The sequence below is a fragment of the Leptonotus elevatus genome, chromosome 20 (genome assembly GCF_054856555.1).
Source record: "Leptonotus elevatus isolate MCC_2025b chromosome 20, RoL_Lele_1.0, whole genome shotgun sequence".
In the NCBI taxonomy this organism is placed as follows: Eukaryota; Metazoa; Chordata; class Actinopteri; order Syngnathiformes; family Syngnathidae; genus Leptonotus; species Leptonotus elevatus.
The window spans coordinates 11,518,559-11,538,731 of record NC_141258.1 but is presented as its reverse complement, the minus strand read 5'-3'; the positions used below and the strand labels follow the sequence as shown (position 1 = coordinate 11,538,731).

Genomic DNA, 20,173 nt, shown 5'->3' with positions numbered 1-20,173 from the left:
TGTTTTGTTTGGCTTAATTCTTCACCTTTCACAAGAACATCACACCCAGCATCCAAAGAAAAAATAGCTAACGGCTGCCGTCATTCTCGCATTGACATCATAAGTTTCGGGCAGTTTTGACCTAAAATTGTGAATTACTAAAACTGCTAAAAACCACCAGAAAAGAAGCCTAAAATCACTATCTCCCCAAAAGGAGAGGAATTTTTACTGCAGACATAATTTTCAGTGCAGAACTATAAAACACAGCCACCTAGTATACCCTAAAAATAATTCATAGATAGAATGATAATGTTAATTTTCCCCATGGTCATAAGTTGGTCTAAATTGCCTCTTTTGCATTCTCTGCAGTGGATGGAGATACTTCAATACTGAACTTTTTTTCTTTCCAGATAACCTTGATGAAACCAAAACAGATATTGAGCGAGGATGCTTGTATACAACACGGGGCACGTTTTTATCTATTGATAATGGGAAGCTCAGCAGGCATTTTTCCATGTGCGCGGCTGGCTATCATGCCTGCCGTGACAACATCTGCTAAAAGAGGAACTCACAAGCCCGAAATTCAGAAAACAATCCCGCTGTGTACCGTCAATAAATTAACAACTGTGTCAATAGACAAGTCAAAAGCATGATTAAAAAATGCTCATCATTTGCACTGACACAAGGTGTTTTTACTTTTGCGTAAACTGCAAATACGTATGCACATTATCATTCAAGTTGTTGTTTTATTCTGTCCTAGACAGAATGTATGTCTCAGTTATGAGATGAGATTCTTACCAAGAAGGGCAAGGCCACGTCAGCGTAGTAAACAAAAGCAGCCCCGAGTGTGAAGCCGATGGCCACAGGCAGAAAAGCAAATGAGCCGTACTTCCCAGAATCCTCAGCCATGTCGATCGCTGGCGCCAGCAATGACCAATAGGAAGCAGCCAACATCACCTAAGTGAGGACAAAAAGGCAAAGTAAAAGAGAAAGAGAATCAATTAGACAACTAATCTTTACAATGTATTGATTGATACTCAAAGAAGGAATAAAAAGGTTGTTGATGCTTCGGAAGATCAGATAAGTTAGATTTATTTTCATTTTGTACTATTAATGTTAATGAGGGTTTTGTATCTCTCACTCATTTGGTGTAATTGGCATTTTTTTGAATGGCAAAGATAAGAAAGCTTTAATTATTTGCTTATTTCGTTATTCACTGTATGGCTTGGTCCCTATCTCCGCGTATAGTGGGGAGCGGGGTGTTAACTATAAACAGATCAACGCTAGCCTTCCACACTCCATATCTCATCGTATTGCTGTCTATTTCCTGCAAGCGTACAGATAAGGACCAAGCACAGCAGTTGGTAGTGTATTGGGATGTGATGTGAATGATTTTCAACAACAGTGGATACAAAAAATATTGAAAAACAACATTAACACAGATTGCCTCAAAGACCACCGCTGCCTGCTATGCTGCCTCCAATATTGTTTCATCCGCAGTTGCCATGTTTATTGACAAAACCATTTATCGTTTTTGTATTTTGGTAATTATTTTTTGTTCAAAGTCAGTATGGGTTACTAGGGTTTCTGCAGGGGCTATTTGAGACTCGTTTGTGATGAACTCATTTGCTCCAAAAAACATATCAATAAGTTATCATTTAAATATAGACTTACAATGGTCCCAAAAACGTATTAATACTTTCTTTGTTCTTGTTTTTATGCTGAAGCATACAGAAGGCTTTGATGCAGCCTCTGAACTGAAGAGAAAGCTTAAAGCAATGGTAGTTACCACAAAAACAGCCAGCAGGTGGCAGCAGAGTATAAGAAATCAACCAGAGCCATGCTAATTGCTGCAAAGGGAAACATATAGATATAAACTTTTTTTCTGATGAAAGAAGAGACTCTAATCTTTCTTTTGGTAGGTTCCATGCTTTTATAGCAATATAACACAATATTCTGTGGGCCTTGAAAAATCAGTCAAAATCCAGTAAACCAGCCGGGAGCAAAGTACTGTGATCCACTGTATTTAACAAACAACCTGTTGTAATCAGTTTCATGTTTGAACAGCATTGAAATAAAATATTAAGGCTTAATGTTCCATTAATCTAACATTCTTCCATGCTTAACGGGTGAACCCTATAAGTAAGACGTTTTGCTGAATATTTCCATAAAAAAAAAAAAATGTTTAAACATAGATTCTGCCGCATATCTAATCGATTTGAGTATTGCGCAAGGTAATATCGCAATATATTGCTAAATCAATTTTTTGAACACCCCTATTGACTAGTATCAGATAGTCTAATTGAATGCTGTTTAAAGCTGAGTTTAAGCAACTTAAAACAAATTTAATGCCCACATTGTACTGTATATACACACATGTGCACACAGCACGCGCGCGCGCGCACGCACACTACCACATACACAGTTATATACTTAAAAAAAAAGGTGAAGTAATTGAAAACATGTTTTATATTCTAGTTTCTTCATTGCTCTGATGATTTATTCATTTTTTTTGCACACTCTTGGCATTCCATCAATGAGCTTCAAGAGTAGTCATCTGAAATGGTTTTCCAACAGGATTGAAGGAGTTCCCAGAGGTGAGAATGCCAAGAGTGTGCAAAGCAGTAAATGGAGGAAAGGGTGGCTATTTCGAAGAAACTGACATTTAAAACATGTTTTCAGTTATTTCACCTTTTTTTAAGTACATAACTCCACATGTTCATTCTTAGTTTTGATGCCTTCAGTGAGACTCTGCAATGGAAATAGTAATGAGAATAAAGCAAACACATTGAATGAGATGTGTGTGTAAAACTTAAATTTTTTAATCATATTTAATTGCATGATTTCCATAGTTTAACATGATTAATCGGACGTTATATCTGCTCCAAATGTACAATAAAATATATTTTTTTAGTTTTTCATTCTAATGAACATAAAAGTGGACAAATATGGTTACCAAATACAAGTGTGCTTGTATCTTTCCAACCATTGATACAGTAATTTTATATTAGTTCTAAAAGTTATTTGAAGTTAAAAAGATATACTAAACAGTTAAAAGGAGTGTAAAACATGTTTCATGTTGGACGATGGAGACAGGAACAGTACGTTTTATCTTTTCAAATTTAGAGCAATTGGTATTACGAACATGAAGCATTTTGTTCATTATAAATTATAACAAGTCACCGGTCCCCACAAATAAATATATTTTATCATAATTGTTTTATAATTATAACTATATACTATATAACTATATAATTATTAACTCCTTTGCACAACGTTGTATGTAAAATAAAGCAAAACAACAATGTGTTTACATCAATTGTATTTCAATTTTTAATGCCTCTGGACATTGTCCTTAATGGTTTTTTAATGCTATTTACAACCTTAGTTTTAGAACAAATAATTTAATGACTTTCAATGCATTGTAATGACCTGCAGCAAACCTGTAAACATTCATTTCAACCCAACTGAGCTGTAAAAACAAAAAACATCTTGGTATGGAGGTGACGCATTAGACCTTTTCAACTAAAGTTGATGATTTCAGAATTCTTTCCTCAGTAGAAAAATATCCTTGAAAATAAAAATGAATAGAATATCAAAAGATGCCTTTGTGAGTGTGAATATGGAGAGTTTACGAAGTGAAAATATCTGGGAACAAACAATAACATGGAAGGTATTCCAGATTTTTCCACTAAAATATTGTGTTTTTAAAAAAGCAGAATCAGCATCTTGATGAAAACAAAAAAGCTTGCATCGGAATAAATGATTCATCTGACATTTTGGGAGCACTTACAGCTTCTGTCCTTTTTTCTTCTTCTTCTACCTTTGATTGTTTTTGGACCTAACTAATCCTGACACCTGGCATTGTCATTTTAGAATATGCCAGTGTCAAATAAAATAATTCAGTCATCTAGAAAAACTAATTCACGGTATTCGCACAGTTCATTGCTGAACCTATTCAGACCAACTGAAGCGAGCATAAACGCATGATGCATCACTGCACCGCTTCACCCGCCTCTCTTCTTAACCTGGTGTTCTCGCTGATGTAGAACAGGGTCAATGTAGACTCATCAGACATTGTGTGACCCAAAACTCCATGTTACCTTGCAAATTGAAGCCATTTTTTGAATAGTCTTCCTCCTCAGCGATACACAACCGTTTACTCCTGATAAGATGAAAAGAGCACACGTTATGTGTGCTCTTTTCATGTTGTACATGTAGAAATTCTCTTATTGAACACTATATGTACTATATGTAAAACATATTTTAAATACTGTATGGGCAAAATAGAGAGGCAAGATTTTAATACAGAGCAGAAAAGCAATCTGAAGAGGAGTGGTACTTTTCCTGCCATTGAGCTACAGTGGTAAGATGTCTAAATGTTAATTAGCAACAGACAGAGAGCGCAGTAATGGCAAAAGAGTTACGCCTACTGGTGCAAACCGAAATCTGAACGTGTGTGAGAGAGTGTCTATCATGTCGTATCGACTTAACCATTCACCTTTTACAGCCTGTTTATGACGCAGTTTATGAGTACGATTTTTTGTTCCCACCATGCAACCAGTTTGTCATTTCAGGTGTACCGCAAACTAAAATATTTGAGACGATCACGCAAATATGGGGTAAGAATATATGATTTAAATATGTAAAATAGAACAATCCACAGCACCCAAAACAATATTTTGGGTCATGGAATATCACTTAGGTCAAGAAAAGAGCATCCATCAATACAGGTGTGCCACCAAATAACGGCTATTTTCTATGGTAAACGCATCACTCCTGTTTGTGTCTTAACGTCAAGGACATAACGTCGGAGGGGGTGTTTGTAGCATCAATTCTGTTCCGAGAATCTGGAGGTGTTTCATCCTACTTCAATTTGCACATTATTATATGACACCTGTTCCACTGAACAGAATGTTGTTGTTTTTTTGGTGTGTGTCATTTGTTTTTCTCCGCCGAGTGTCCGCAACTCGTAAGCCCACTCCCTGCTTGAGGAAGTGTGTGGAAAGAACCGATAGGATCACATGATAGCCGAGCGCCGGCGCCACAGCTCTGGTGGCGAGAATATCTCGGTTCCACTCGGTTCTCAATTATCAGTGCCCAACCCGTCAATCCGCAAGTGGTGATTGTATGATTTTTTCTTTTCTTCCAGTAGTACTTGTACTAGTGCTAGCGTGAGATATTGAAGCGTGAGAGCGTGACATAAGACAGAAATGAGTGAGACTCACACTCAATGTGGGAGTGTTGACAGCTCTGCATTAGCATTGCCATTTTTTTTCTGACTGATTTATTCATTAAATCTTCTGCTTCATGTTCCCTTTCCTTCCTCAATCTCCTGTAAACATAATCTACATTTACATTGTTCTCAGGTCTCCCTCTAAACTCATGCAAAAATAGAATGCCACCCTTCAACCGTTCCATCTTTATTCAGAACATTTAACCATCAGTGTAATCATGGAAATGATGGACATATACATTTATTCCTACTATCGTAATTCAGAATTGAATCTATATTGAAGTATAATTTCAAATCGAGTTTTTGACAGCACTGCATGTATTTTTTTTTTACTCTGTGAGTGTCTCGTGAGCTTAGAGTGGCCTATTTGATCAGGCGGCTTCCACTGTGTGCACACTCTTGGATTTGCACCCTTGAACAAAAGAGACCGAAGGAGGATTTGTGCCAAGTCTGTTGGCAAGCATTGATCCGTCTAACGTAAATATAATTGTTGTCTGACTCAATTGCTTGATAAGCATTAAATCAAGCAGGTTTGTTAGTTGTTTTTCTCTTATGCTGACCACAGGAGAGAGTTTGTTGTAACTTGTTAACATTCGCAGGGATAACTCTGTAGTTGTCGATTACACAAGGGCACCGTTTGTTAACAGTAGAACCAGAGCTGTATTGAAGTTTAAACTTTGATGTGTTGTTACTCTGTTTACAAAATTATCTAAAGTTTCTGCCTTTCTGGCGTTTTGACTTTTCATGTGCCTGTATGTATATTATTCCTATGCTGCCATTTTATTGTATTAAAAAAGATGAAAATATTTATATGAGTCATTATTCTTGCACCGCTGACTGATTTCCTCTTTTTGTTTAGTTCCGGGTCGGCGAAAGAAATGGATACTATCCAAACGACCCCTGGCACTCGGCGCAAAAAAATAAGCAGAAACTTTTCTGCTGACAAAGAAAACGTTATTCAATCAATGGTTGAAGCAACTTGGGAATTTTTGTAAAATATATATATATATTTTTTTATTCATTATAATAGATTTTTTTCTACTGTGTGTATTTTCAGTGAATATTTTTGCCAATATTTTTGTAGCATATGTTTGTCTGATTTTGTTTCTCATATTTTTGTCTGTTTTTTGCCTAACATATTTGTATTTTTGACCGATAAAATTTTAATAGAAAAGTTTTGAATTATTTGTCTTTTTGTATTTACATACACCTAATATGTGTGTATTTTTCATTAAAAATTTGTAATTGTTTTAAATTAAAATTAATTAAAAAAAAATTAACTTATAAATTCAAATTAAACAATTAGCCGCAATTCACAGTGTTGTATGTTTGATTATTGACGTGAAAGCAAACAAGAAACATCACAAGCAACCTCCCATTTTTAGATCTCGTCTTAAAAAACACATTTTTATTCTTTTTCTTTTGACTTAGCATGAGACTTGCCATTGTATTACTGCTAAGTGGTAGCGTGTGCGTAACTCTTTATCAGAATAATCACCAATGTCAAAGTCAAGACCCCAATAGACTATTTTTCTTGCGCTCAACGGGCATCATGAAGGCAGCATTAAGCCACAAACACAGTTAAGAGTTAACCACACTGTTAAAAGGTTAGCGGCGGTCCTTAGGTGTGTTAAATTTAACAGCAAGTTAACAGCCGGTTAAAGTTGATAGAGTTTTGAACAAGATAACAGTGCCGTTAAAGTTAACCGTCGGATAAATCTACTTAACCAGTGGTTAAAGGTATAACCGAGTTTTGAACAACCGGGCCCAGAGAGTTGTTGTTGGCTGGTTGGTTTATTGAACATATTAACAAATTACAAAATATAGGTTGAAGTTAAAATAAAAATTTGAAGAAAGAAAATAATTAATCAATGTCATAATTTACATGTTCAAAAGGAGTAGGATGCACAATAACTTATCTAGTCTTACTCCCTATTAAGGAGAGGAGCTACAATGCATAATTTACATTTACATAAAAAAATGTAATAAACAAAATAGCTTTAGCAGCTACTCAAACGGCTTGTATTTACGTGTAATAATAATTGTAAGCAATGACATCATTACCAGAGCTCAAGCCGTTAAAATTACGGCTCTGGGTGATCTAATTAGTAGTTTTGAAATTCTGATAGACTTATAGTGTTAAAGCAAAGAAGCGACTCCTGCTCTTTTTCAGTGGGTTAAAGTTTTAGGCTTAGAGGCTTACATCACATCAACAGTGCGCTCTGCTGAAGTCTCCTCGCACCGGAAGGTTGCTTTGTGCATATAGTCCATTGTCGACACTCACAATCTATAAAAGCCATGGAAGCACTTTCACCATGACAAGTAGCTATTAAATTGATGGATTCAACCAAATGATGACAAATTGGTTGGTTGTTGCTATTTTAATCCCAAGATACCTCAACTCTGAAGTAGCAATTACATTAAGTCAAAGTTTTCTTTAAAAGACAATTTTGTTCCCTGCTTATTTAGAAATACCACCGAGGTAAAATGTTTCACGCGTCCCATGAGGAGTTTTTAACAACAGTTTTTATTTTGTATGCTTAAAAGTCCAGCATGTTCTCCTGTGCTATTTTGTCTGAGCTCATTAAACTAAGTTAGTCTTACACTTTTACTTTACGCGTGTGTATTGGTTTCCCTGTTTCCTCTAATGTATGGCATCAACTGTTTTTTGTTGGGTTTTTTTTTTTACAAAAACGCAGCTGTTCTGCAGCATCGTGAACTCACCTCCTGATGTTAAAATATTTTAAGTAGAAGTCAAATAGCCCCGACATTATATACAATTCAGGTTTTGATATAACTTTTCGGAAAAATGTGTCAAACATAATGCTGGCACTCAAATCTCAGCCTACCACAGCGTTTGGGAGACTAACTCTCCAACTCTATAACTCTAACTTTATAACTAACTTCGTAACTCTCTCTCGCAATAACTCTGAGTATGTTAACATGCAGATAATAACCCTTTTAAAACCCGAATATTGCCAATATTCGTGTTTTTGAAAACCCGAATAAGATCTCTGGGTTAGCCCTTTCGTAACCGGAATTCTTGTTCTTATAAACATTTTTGGAATACCTCGATCGAACGGGGCATTAGTTTGCCTTTTGCCAAATGCTCTATTCTTCTTCTTCTCCTTTTTAACTTATATTTGTATTCACAAGGAATCTTGGTCTTTGTAGTACAAGAACTACTAGTTATGTGCAGCGTCGTGCCCACTCGCTAAGCGAGCCTCACTTGAATACATTGATTTCTCAATTTTGGAGCGAGGAAGAAAACCGACCACTCTATTTAGCGTGGTGAGTAACATAAATATAATGACTTTTATTGAACATAGAAAGATAAAAATGAAAATGACGTCTATTTGCGTAATGACGTTGTCCGTGCGTCGCGCTTTTCCAAACGGGTTTACCAAATGAGCACAGTGACCACATGAAGCATATAATCAAGTTATCACAGATGTTTCAGAAACTGGAATTTTGAGCTTCATCCGAATAATGACTACATGTAAACGTAATGTCTATAACGCTAACTCTGTAACTCTAACTATCTATCTAAGCCTTGGAAACATTTGCACCATGGAATGAGGTCTAGGAACCGTCTAATGTAGCCTATTTAGGTAGCTTAACCTCAGTTTTCTTCTTCTTATGATTTTTTTTTTTACATTTTACTAAGATGATCACTCCTAGCCATTTTCATTGAAGCAACACCCTTCGCTTTCGGCTGTTTTACTGGATTTTGACTGATGGCCCACAGAATATTGTGTTCTATTGTTAAAAAAACATGGAACTTACCAAAAGAAAGATTAGAGTATCTTCTTTCATCAGAAAGTTTCATCATTATTCACAAATCTGTGACTATTTAGAAGGAGAAAGAACTTTTTGCAACATGGCCCTGGTTGATCTATTATACTCTGCTGCCACATGATGGCCGTTTATGTAATAACTACCAATGCTTCAACCATTTTTTTTAGTTCAGAGGCTGCATCAAAGCCTTCTGTATGCTCTAGCATATTAAACAAAAAAAAACATTTTAAAAAACAACAACATATAAATACGTCTTTGGGAGCATGGTAATATTTAAATAGAACGTTTTTGGGAGCAAATTAGTTAATGGTTGTTTGTCATTCATTGTGACTGGCTGGCTGAACGCTGATAGGCTTCACCAGTGACACTGAACATGTAATATATAAATATATATATATAAATATATATATAAATGAATAGATGGATATAAACAACACTTTAAAAATGCCTGTGCAGTTGATCAAACCAGAGAGGTCAACCAGTGACCTGCAACAGATTGGGTTTAACATTAGTAGTGCCCCTGTTCATGCTCACAACATTACAAGGTTACCAAGCTATTTCAAAGTGCCAATAGCAGGATTGATCGAGGTCAAGTCATGAAAGAGTGGTTCAGGAAAACATTACTTTCGCACAATGATTTGCCATCACAGAGTCAAGGCATCGCAGATTTGAATCTTTACTATGTTCTGAGGAAGATGAAGTTGACTGACACACACTTTTTGATAAAACATGTCAAAGATGAATGCAACTCCATATGGGATAGATGTTATGACATCATACGATGAAATATAATTCAATTAAAACTAAAGGCGCAGTAAATATAACATTTTGTGTGACATCTTATTTGGCCATACAGAGTTATATCACTGGGACCAATCTGAAAGCAAAATAACCAACATTGGACTTCTTTTTTTGCCACAAGCTACTGAAAATGTAAACCATAAAATAAAATAAAATGCAAGGAACCGCATCACAACTGTATTCATATGACATATATGGATGTGTATTACACATATTCAAGGATGTAATCAGAAGCAAAGTGGATATAATTTTAATTAGGATTTGACTAAGAGCTACTCTCCGAACATTATTGTCATTATCACCCAACTACCGGTAATCATGGCCGGCATTCAAAAATCAGGATAATTGCATTAAAACCGGAGTAAGCAATTACAATCTAAATTCCCCACAATACTATTATACCAACTTATTGAAAAGATTTAATGCAAGTTTAAACACAAACCTAAGTGCCCGCACATCCCATCTAACTTGTATTAGAAGGAGTAATTCACTATCGCAGTGAAAGCATTAGATTTATTTACTAGTAGGTATCCCTCACAAATGAACAGTTATGAAATACATTATCTATGGAGGAACTCATTTGGCTATTTGATTAATAACCTCAGTCTATCAATCACCATTAAAGTTGGTCTCGATAGCTGATTGGTGGAACACACAGATTAATAAATCAAGTGCCGGCAACAGACAGGATATTAAAATTGGTTTGTAAGACTCAAGAAGTAGCACCATTGATTCGTTTATTAGTCAGAATAAATATTTTGGAATTACAATAGAAGGTTCAATTCATACAACTCCTACTTATAGGCTGTCAGGTGGCTCAGTTCAGATATGTGTCTTGACAGTGTAAATAGAAAAAAAAACATGACAATGGATAGCCTCAGACTGGAATCAGAATAAATCAAAATTAAGTATCAACATGAAAATGTTCCTACTTATGTCATGTCCATGCTTGTGGGTTGTCCCACATGTAAATTGATAAAAATAGAAAACACAGTACCAGGCTGGACACCTTTACTCTAATCTGCAAATGCAATGTTTATAAAGCGTGTGGACCAACAAAAAAAAACTCACACCAAATGACCAAACCAAAGTGCAACACAAAACACACAACTCCCACAGACACACACCTGTATGCACCTCTAGTCATTGATACAGTAATTTCATAATAATTCATAAAATTGAGTTAAAATTAAAAATATGTACTGTACTGTAAAAAAGAATGTGACATTGGTTTGTGTTGAGGTCATTGTTCTGTCACTAGATGGCATAATTGCATTTGTAAGACATTGGTGACAGCTCAGACTAGTGCATTTTTCTTTTCATATTAGAAACTATCTCATCTTTAACATGAAGTAACTTCTGCACATTTTTAAAATTGTATAATACAAATTGACCCCAGTCTCCACAAATATATGCATTATTATAAAAAAATGTCCTGCTAAATTTTGACATGGACGTTTCTGCTGCATTGTGACTGGAATTCCCCCAGTACAGGCTTTCCAAGTAAGTGGTGGTCATTAATTCTGCGTTAAAAATAAATTTGTGGCATTAAAGGAACTTTAACTCAAAATTAACACATTCATTTTGACACCCCTAGTTACGACCCTTCTTCATTATTGCGACAAAGAAAGTAACTATCATAGAAGTGACAGTTGGATGCGAGTAAAAATGGGATGGTAACGCGGTTGTAAATTAAACATACAAGGTGGCCGTTATGACAGGGCAGTAGTTGCCATGTCAGGGTGAAGTCTATTTTTAACCCTAATGTTCATTTTACACCATGCTATTTTTAACAAATAATAAACAATTTATTCAGGTCATTTTGTTTAAAAAAAAAAACTCTTTGACCAAATTGTTTTAATGCTTAATATGGTTGCGGTTAATTAACCACAATTTGTGTATTGTGGACACTGATTCCTTTAAAATAATAAGATTGTACATGACAAGTATATAGTATATCTTGTCCAAACGTCGAGAGATTTTCAAACACAAAATATAAGAACCAAAAACTGTGTAATAAAGGCATTAAAATAATCAGAATGTGTCAATGCTGGCCAATAAATTATTCATTAGTACGCCCCAACAAATGTGTTAAAAAATATATGCACACACAAAAAATCTATTATTTTTCTTACTATTTAATTTATTGTTAGAAAAATGAAGCACCGAATAACAAAATGTTCTTGTGATTACTAAGAAATTAATCAACATCTTTTATTTCAAAGGGAGTGTCCTCATTTATGTTGCCAATGGCATATTCCCAAATACGCGGAGTTTTGCAGTTGCAATTTTGGATAAGAAAGAGGACAGGCATCTGTGTGCAAATTTTCTTTTTTGCAGCTCCAGGGATAAACAGGGATGGTAATGACATGTACACTAAAGTTTTCTAAAAACTCGTCCTCAAAAAGCTAGGGAAGGAACAACAAACATGTGATTACCTTCAGCGATGATATTTCATGATCAAAGGGGTAAATGGGTAAAACTGTGACTTATTTGATCTTATGGAGACGGCCCTTCAACACCATTTACTTGGTTGTCTTAATTTCACACTTAATGTAGTAGGCAAGCCCTCCAGTGATATCACCCTAGATGAGCGGGCAAGCCTTGCAATGGTCTATTTGTATACAAGCATTTAAAAAGCCTTTTTTACTTTTTAACTCATTCAATGCCATTGACGGCTATTGCTGTCAAAAATTCATTTGAACTATTTCTATTAGTTAAAAAAAAAATCCACTTTTGTTAACAAAAGTATGAAAACCTAGAAAAAAATTATTGGACATTTACAACGGATTTAAAATGTGTGATTAATCGTGAATTAACTAGTGAAGTCATGCGATTAATTACAATTAAAAATGTTAATCGTCTGACGAGATTATTAAAGATTAGGAGCGTCAAGAGATTACATTTTTTAATTGTAATTAATTGCATGATTTTACGAGTTAACTCACGATTAATCACAAATTTTATATCTGTTCTAAATGTACAATAAAAAAAAATTATGTTTTCATACTCTTGTTAACAAAAGTGGAAAAAAATGTTAACCTAATAGAAATAGTTCAAATGAATATTTGACGTCTATAACCGTCTATGGCAGTGAATGAGTTAATCACCCATTTAAATGGCCACTTTACAATTACATAAATGCATGAATAAATCCTAATGAGTTAACCATAGCAATAAATAAAAGCTGTTATATGGTGTTTGCAGAGGGAGTCCTTGTGATTGTGACGGCTCGGAGCAATTGCATTTTTGTGCTTAACACAAAAAGTGACCATCAGTTTCACTATGCATGCAAAGAACTACTGTCAAATACAATCAGCCAAGAAGAAGACGAACACAAAGCTTAAAGTATTTCCTCTGCTCCCTTGAAATGGGACCAGATGGCTACAGATAGTTACATTGTGGCTGAATCAAATGGCTGTGAGGCAATTATATAATGGTTTATATTATTCCTTTCCATTTTTATATATTCCCAATAGGGTAAAACTTCAATCTTGTTATATGCAACTGTTGTATTCAGACACTGAGGTTTAACACAAATATACATAAAAAGACGTGAAATAATCAGTCCTGCTTCAACTGTGTGACCAACAGAACAGAAACTCACCCCTGCTGCAAATCCTAAACTTCCATCCAAGATGTGCTTCTGTACAAGGTAGAGAAGAGGGATTTAGTTGAAGTTCAGTCTGCATGGTAATAAAAAAAATGTTATGCTCATTGTATAAATTAAATATATCACTGGTATCGTGCAGAATCCTCACTTAGCAAACAATAACAGAAAAACGGTTGTTGTTAACACTGCATCATCAAAAAGTGCAAACCTTTAGATTGGTCGGTAATTTGTAACAATATTAGACCCACGCGGGGAATAACCAATGCTATCAATTTGGGGGGAAATATGAAAAATTACCCCCCAAAAATTACTAAATTTGGACTTTGGAGGTTTTGCCCGACAGTGAAGAAAATAAATAATACATGTTTAACATTTAAAATATCCTTGTCTAAAAGTTGAGTAATGTAATGGAACATTCTTGTGGTCACTTTATTGCCAGGGAATCAGAATAAATTATTGAAATTTCTATTAATTTTCTATACTTGGGACCTACACCATATAGTCACATGATACACCTTTAGGGGTCCTGGGCATTAACGTAAACAAGACTTATTTTTTTCCCCCTATCAATAACTGTAGATACACTTTTGGCTCATGTGAAGAGCTCAATTATTGTTTCAAAAATAAATAAACAAAATAGATAAATAGGATGAAGAAGAAAAACTGTTGTTTGGGCATGAGGTCATATCATGTAGGGTAAAAGTACCTACTGTATATATGTTAAAAAATAAATAAATAAATCCTCTCCTGATTGTCTCAGAATACAATCGTAATTATTCAAACTTTCTTTCATTTACAATTGTAAATCCTTATTCATATGGTCAACACTGGGTTTTGGACGGACTCTGTATATTGTAACGTAAAAGCTTGTGCTTTTGCCAGATACAAATAGAGGAGCAACTGGTTATGTTGAGTGTTTGGATAAGACGTCTCCCAAGTCATTCACCAAATTAGCAATGACAAGAAGAAGCATTTGTTACTGCAGGATTGTACCCAGATACGCTAATAGCAAGGCGGTTGTTTTTTAACAACTATTTTTTTCATTGTGGTATTTTTTGGCAGTCTGAATGACGTGTGGCACCATACTGGCCTGTGATACTATCACCACAAATATATACAAACACAGATGGTTAATGCATGCAGTACGCCAATGTGACGTAACGTTGTCACATGGCGGCCATCTTGGGACAGAGCTGCTGTGCAATGGAACATCAACTTTGAAATAACTGTATATTGATCAACTCTCCCAAATTCTCGTCTTTTGTTGTTAGATATGACACAAACAACTATGCCCCTTTTTTCCCCAAAACCATTCAAAAATTCAGCCTGAATATTGCCTTGTTAATAAGGTTCGTAATAAGCCAATCCATTTGTAAATCCCCTGTCCTAAGATGGCCGACCAGTGACGATGCTGCTGTTGCGTTTGTTATCTCAAGCAGACCATCCGCTATAAGTGCAGTATGCAAACACTTGCCAATTTTTACCTCAAACGTGTGGCGTCTCTCACATTCTAAAAATCATTTAAGATGTTCAAAATTGGTCTGCATGTAACTTGTTTAATAGGCATGGGACGAGGCACAAATCTTCTGAGACGAGATGTCTCATATATCACGAGATTGAGTATACGAGAACGAGACGAGGCGAGATTTTTGCTAAATTTGCAATATAATTATTATTTTTTTAATGGCCAGTATAAATTGTACAGTTAAAAAAAATGTTTTATTGCGAAATGTTTATAATCGAGCTCTAAAGTGCATAAACAAGTGAATCACTCATTTTTCAAATGCTGCCATACAAGAAGCTGAGAACTTTAATTTTACTGAATTGTTTTAGTGCTGCAGCTATGGAATATTATAATATTCGCATATCCCACTGAAAATTCTAGCAAATATTTTGGTATTCAGATCAAATTAAAAATATACTGTGTATATATTTTTGCTTGCTTTTGAACAAAATTTCAATTATATTATAAGCACACAAGACAAAAAGAAGATGAAGACATTTTCACTTATTGAGCGACCAACTGGTTTTCATTTTTATATAATCAACATTTTGTTTTGACTTTTTTTTCTCTCTTTCTTTTTAGCTTAAATTTAAACTTTCGCTCTATTGGAATTCTCCCCATAGATTTTGGTCTATGAGTATAGTATATATAAAACCCATCATAAACCTCTTTTATTTCGTTTTTGACTCAACGTGTTTGTTTCATTGTTTTATGGTGTCTGCTGCATTTTGTGTTCATTTATTTATACTTATTTTTATTTTATTTTTTTCTAGATTGATTGATACTTATTTTATTTACTTCTTTACTTATTCACTTACTTCTTGTGTTATTTATTGTGTGAAGGCTGTGGCCCTCACAAGTTATTCCTTCTTTTTTTTTTATTCATCCCATTTATTGGCATCTATCTACTTCCACATAATTCATCCGATTTTCGTCATTCCAATTTTAACATATTCCAAATATTTACGCCATTCTTGCTTCCATTTTTCTTATTTCAAATATTCTCCCCATACCCACAATTCTCAATTTGGTACCCTAATTTTCCCCATTCATTCTTAATGGCAGATTTAACATTATACATTTACATCATTTCAAAGTGATATTCAAATAATTGAACTCATTCATTTCACTTTAGGGATGATTTTTAGTCCATTCCCTACTTGATTCTTAACACTTTACCCGTTTCTGCTTTTTCCACTACAATTTTTACATTTATTCACAAATTCAGACCGTTCCAACTTTCAATTGTTCAGCGTTTACCTGCCGACTACTTGAACATTTCTTGATTGATTCAAACCATTTCAACATGCTCAGCTATTTCCAGCTCAATGTATATCATTCCATGTTACTTATTATTATACTTCACATCATTCAATATCGTTCCAGATAATTATTGCTTTTCATTCAGCTTTACAGCCTTCACACTAGTGTCTAGTTAATCATTTTATTTACTTACCGACTTATATTTATTAATTTATTTTAGTTTTACCTGTCTTTACTGCATGTCAGATTTTTAATCCATGCACAGCGATGGTGCTTTAAAGTGCTTTATAAATAAAGTTTGAGTTGGCAGTATGAGACCGACCGACTGCACATTTGAGTAAGCCTGGATTGTTCAAATGGGATCGGCACGGCAAGGGTGTCAGGCTGTCCGCATCAAAGTAAGCAGTCATTTACGCCTTTCGAAAGTAATCAAACGGCCCTCGTACTTGCGTAGCAGAGCTAGCATTAGCATAGAGACCGCTTGGAACTGCCGCTAAATGTTGGTAACTAAGCATCCGTAATTACCGTTTGAACTTGGTTACAAGACGACGAGTCAAGTGAACTTCAAAATAAGAGTGTACCAAGGCATTGATGGCCATATATTATTGGTGTAGTAAAGTTAGCCTCACCACGCGTTACCGTTATGAACAAGTGTTTCTGCGATTGTCTTGCTGACAGTGTACGCTAAGAAGTGAATCCCAAATAGATCCCCTGCAGTGCAGACGAGACATCTCGTGGCGTTCTAATCTCGTCCCATGCTTATTGTTTCACATAAATAGAAGGTGTGCATATCAAATAAAGGAGAAACAGGTTATACTCTACAAACCTGTCGACCGTTAAAAATGAATACCATAGCGGCCCCTGCAGCAGTTAAACCCCAAGTAAACAGAGTCCCCAGCAGCGCTTGGGCCACAGGGGAGTAGCCTTCTATCATAGTGCCGCACCTGGAGAGACAGCAAAACAAAACACACTCTGATCAGTTAAAGGAGAAACTGATCATCTACGCTTATATTATACATGACGCATGACAGAGAATGATCACAAATGTCTGCACTGTCACTGTTACCGACAGCAAACAAAAATCGAATGCACAGCACTGTGAAGACGTTAGCCGGACTCACCTTAAATCAACATATCGTTAAAGCTTCGGGTTACTACCGTAGTCTGTCTGTTTCTGCGCACAGCACAACTAAAAGCAGTTGGTCCATGTTTGCTCTAGATTATAATATCCTTGTTGCTTTTTTTAATACTTACATTTCTATGGGCAAATGAATTAAATAATCACTTCTCACTCAGATATTGGAGTGTATAACATCTGAATGATTAAAGTGGATACTCCACAGACTTTTTAAAGGAATTTATTTTTAATGGGTTCGAAATTGTGCTCATCTAGTGCTGATTACAACAATGATCACACTGTGAACATCATTCGAATCAACAGTAACATCGAATCTAGAAGAGGTTTTTTTTTTAGGTTGTATCAATTAAACACAATTATATTTTTGACAATTGAGTTAGTTTGCCCACATATCAAAGTAAATGTCATATTAGTGTGCTACCTGAATGTTAAGGCAAAAAATATATATATATCTGCCTGATAAACATTAAACCTATTTCCACCTGCTACAGGTATGCTACTATTTGCTTCAAAATCAAGGTATAGCTGAACACAACTAGCAGTTGAAACATTTCATTCATTTTTTTACTCTTGCAAGTTTTACAACACGTTCTATTCACTGTGTGTTATTATTGCAGTATTTCGCAAATGCACACGTATAAAAGAATGCTTGTTTCATAAGTAATGCATTTATTGCAGGTAAATGTAAATTGAACATCGATTCAAGCTAATAATTCCACTTATATGCAACATTACTGTATAATAATGTAATGTTGGTTGTACACATGGTCATAACTCAGCTTCCTCAAACTACTTATAATAAATACTTATTCCAAAACTTATGTAGCTATAGCTATAAAAGTACATTACGGCTATTTTTGCCTTTAAAAGTCACACATCTCACCTGCTGGTTTCCGATTTGTAATCCCCTGTATTTACTTCCTACTTCCCGGTACACGTGTCTGTGACACTGTAGCCTCGCCCTCTAATGCATTTGATTCGCTAAAGGCATGTGACGTAATTTAAATTACGCCCAACTTTTAAAGGAACACGACACTCAGAGAACTTATACAGTATGACATAATAATAATAATAATAAGAAGAAGATTTTTTTTGATTTTGAAAAATTACATTTATTTGCCGCACTTATTTACATTATTTTCATAACACACAGCTCGGCAAGAGCAATTAAATAAGAAGAAGAAGAAGAAGAAAAAGAAGAAGAAGAATGAATCACTTTTACAATCACAATTTAATTATGTAATTTGTCAGAGTGTTGCATTTTAATAAATCTAAATAAATAAATAAGTAAAAAATCTGAGATGCCCAAAAACATATATTTTAATTAGTAGTAAATGTACCTTCCTACCTACCTACATACCTTACCTTCTGTGAAATGCATATCTACTTTATGTAAACTGTGCCTCATTATTAAAATTATTTATGAGCAAAGAAAGAGGGAATTGTTTTTTAAGATAAGGAAGCTAACCAAAATCCCAGGGACCACAAAAATTGGTCTGATCACTGTTACATGGTGAGCAAGACTGCATATGTCAGAGTTCAGCTCAGCAAGGATCTAATCTAAGCAATTGACTTGGAACAACAAAAGGGCATCAGTGGCGTCAAAATGGAACAAAATGATGGTGACTATCTGGAACTCATTGTGACGTACAGTATGGCTTAAATGGCAATATGTCAACATCAATGTTAAAAGATATGTCAAGGACAGCTGTGTGAAGAAACTCACCTGACTGACACATCCTCCCCATTGAACGTTACTGCGTGTCAATCAAAATACGCAATTTATTGGGTTTTAATTTTACTATGTAGGGTCCTCAATTTACAACAAATTCAGTGGTTACGGATGTAAAATAGGATGACTGTAAAAAAGCACTCCTAGGCTATAAATATATAACAATCAAATGAAAAAGCAGTAACTGAGCTTGCAATCTTGTATATTCGTAAACTTATTTGCTAATTCCATGTGCACTTCTCATAAACCTGGCACGTTTTATGTAAGTAATGTTGTAAAGGAAGAAGCCCCTATACCTCTTTTTACACTTGTGACAATTCACAATATAAAAAAATGCAATGCATAAAGTAGACTATCCACTTTAAGATCAGTAAATACACAAAATAATAACATTGGAGATTCCAGATGTTTTTTTTCGATGGCCTCCTCAAACTTCAAGTTACGCAAAAAGCAACAGGGAACATGAAGTTTCTTTTTTGTTTGTTAATGTGATCAGCAAATTGTCTTGCTGAGCACATGTTCTTCTCGAATAAACAAATCAGGGATTATATTGAGGATTTAGAAACCGCGCAAATATTTTCTTTTTCCTTGTTTGATGATTTTCATCAGCTGTGATGGAAATCCCTGAACAAAAGCAAGATCTACTCTTCAGTTTGATGACCTCTAACTTGTCCCCCGAGTTTGCAAAATATACAGTTTACGGAATTAGATGTGTTACAGATGTTAGCCTCTAATTTTATGCCCAGTGCAAGTCTGGAGCGAAGTGCAGTGCAAATCTACGCAGGGGCAGGCAAGACTATGTTAAGGTATTTTTGCGCACACATAGCTGACTAGATTCGTCACCAATAGACGCAGTTCCTTTCATTATCTTTAAAATTGGTGCATGAGAGGAGCAGTTCTTGACGTGGTAGAAGAAGGATGAACTGATTTTCTGGAGTCCATACAGCAGGTCGAAACGCGCACAATGTAAGTTCGTTAGGAACTGCAAACAAACCTCCATGGGCCGCTCATCACATACCACTGCTGTGGAGTAGGCACTGGTTTCATCTGTGATAGTTTGAGTGTGTGGCTTAAAAATATTTAATAAAGATGATGATGATGATGATGAT

At 35.2% G+C, this 20,173-nt stretch overlaps 1 protein-coding gene across 2 annotated transcripts in view; it reads right to left on the bottom strand.

Annotated features, from left to right (window-relative positions):
• Nucleotides 1-18,274, bottom strand: part of slc39a11 (solute carrier family 39, member 11) — a 72,817-nt gene extending 54,543 nt beyond the window's left edge. For both annotated transcript variants that reach the window (XM_086064562.1, XM_086064563.1), the window contains exons 1-4: nucleotides 18,216-18,274; nucleotides 17,021-17,138; nucleotides 13,422-13,460; nucleotides 778-936 (exon numbers count right to left, since the gene is read on the bottom strand). In XM_086064562.1, the coding sequence (XP_085920688.1) occupies nucleotides 778-936; nucleotides 13,422-13,460; nucleotides 17,021-17,128 (306 nt within the window). In that variant the 5' untranslated portion in view covers nucleotides 17,129-17,138; nucleotides 18,216-18,274. The remainder of the gene's footprint in view (nucleotides 1-777; nucleotides 937-13,421; nucleotides 13,461-17,020; nucleotides 17,139-18,215) is intronic.
• Nucleotides 18,275-20,173: the final 1,899 nt, after the last annotated feature.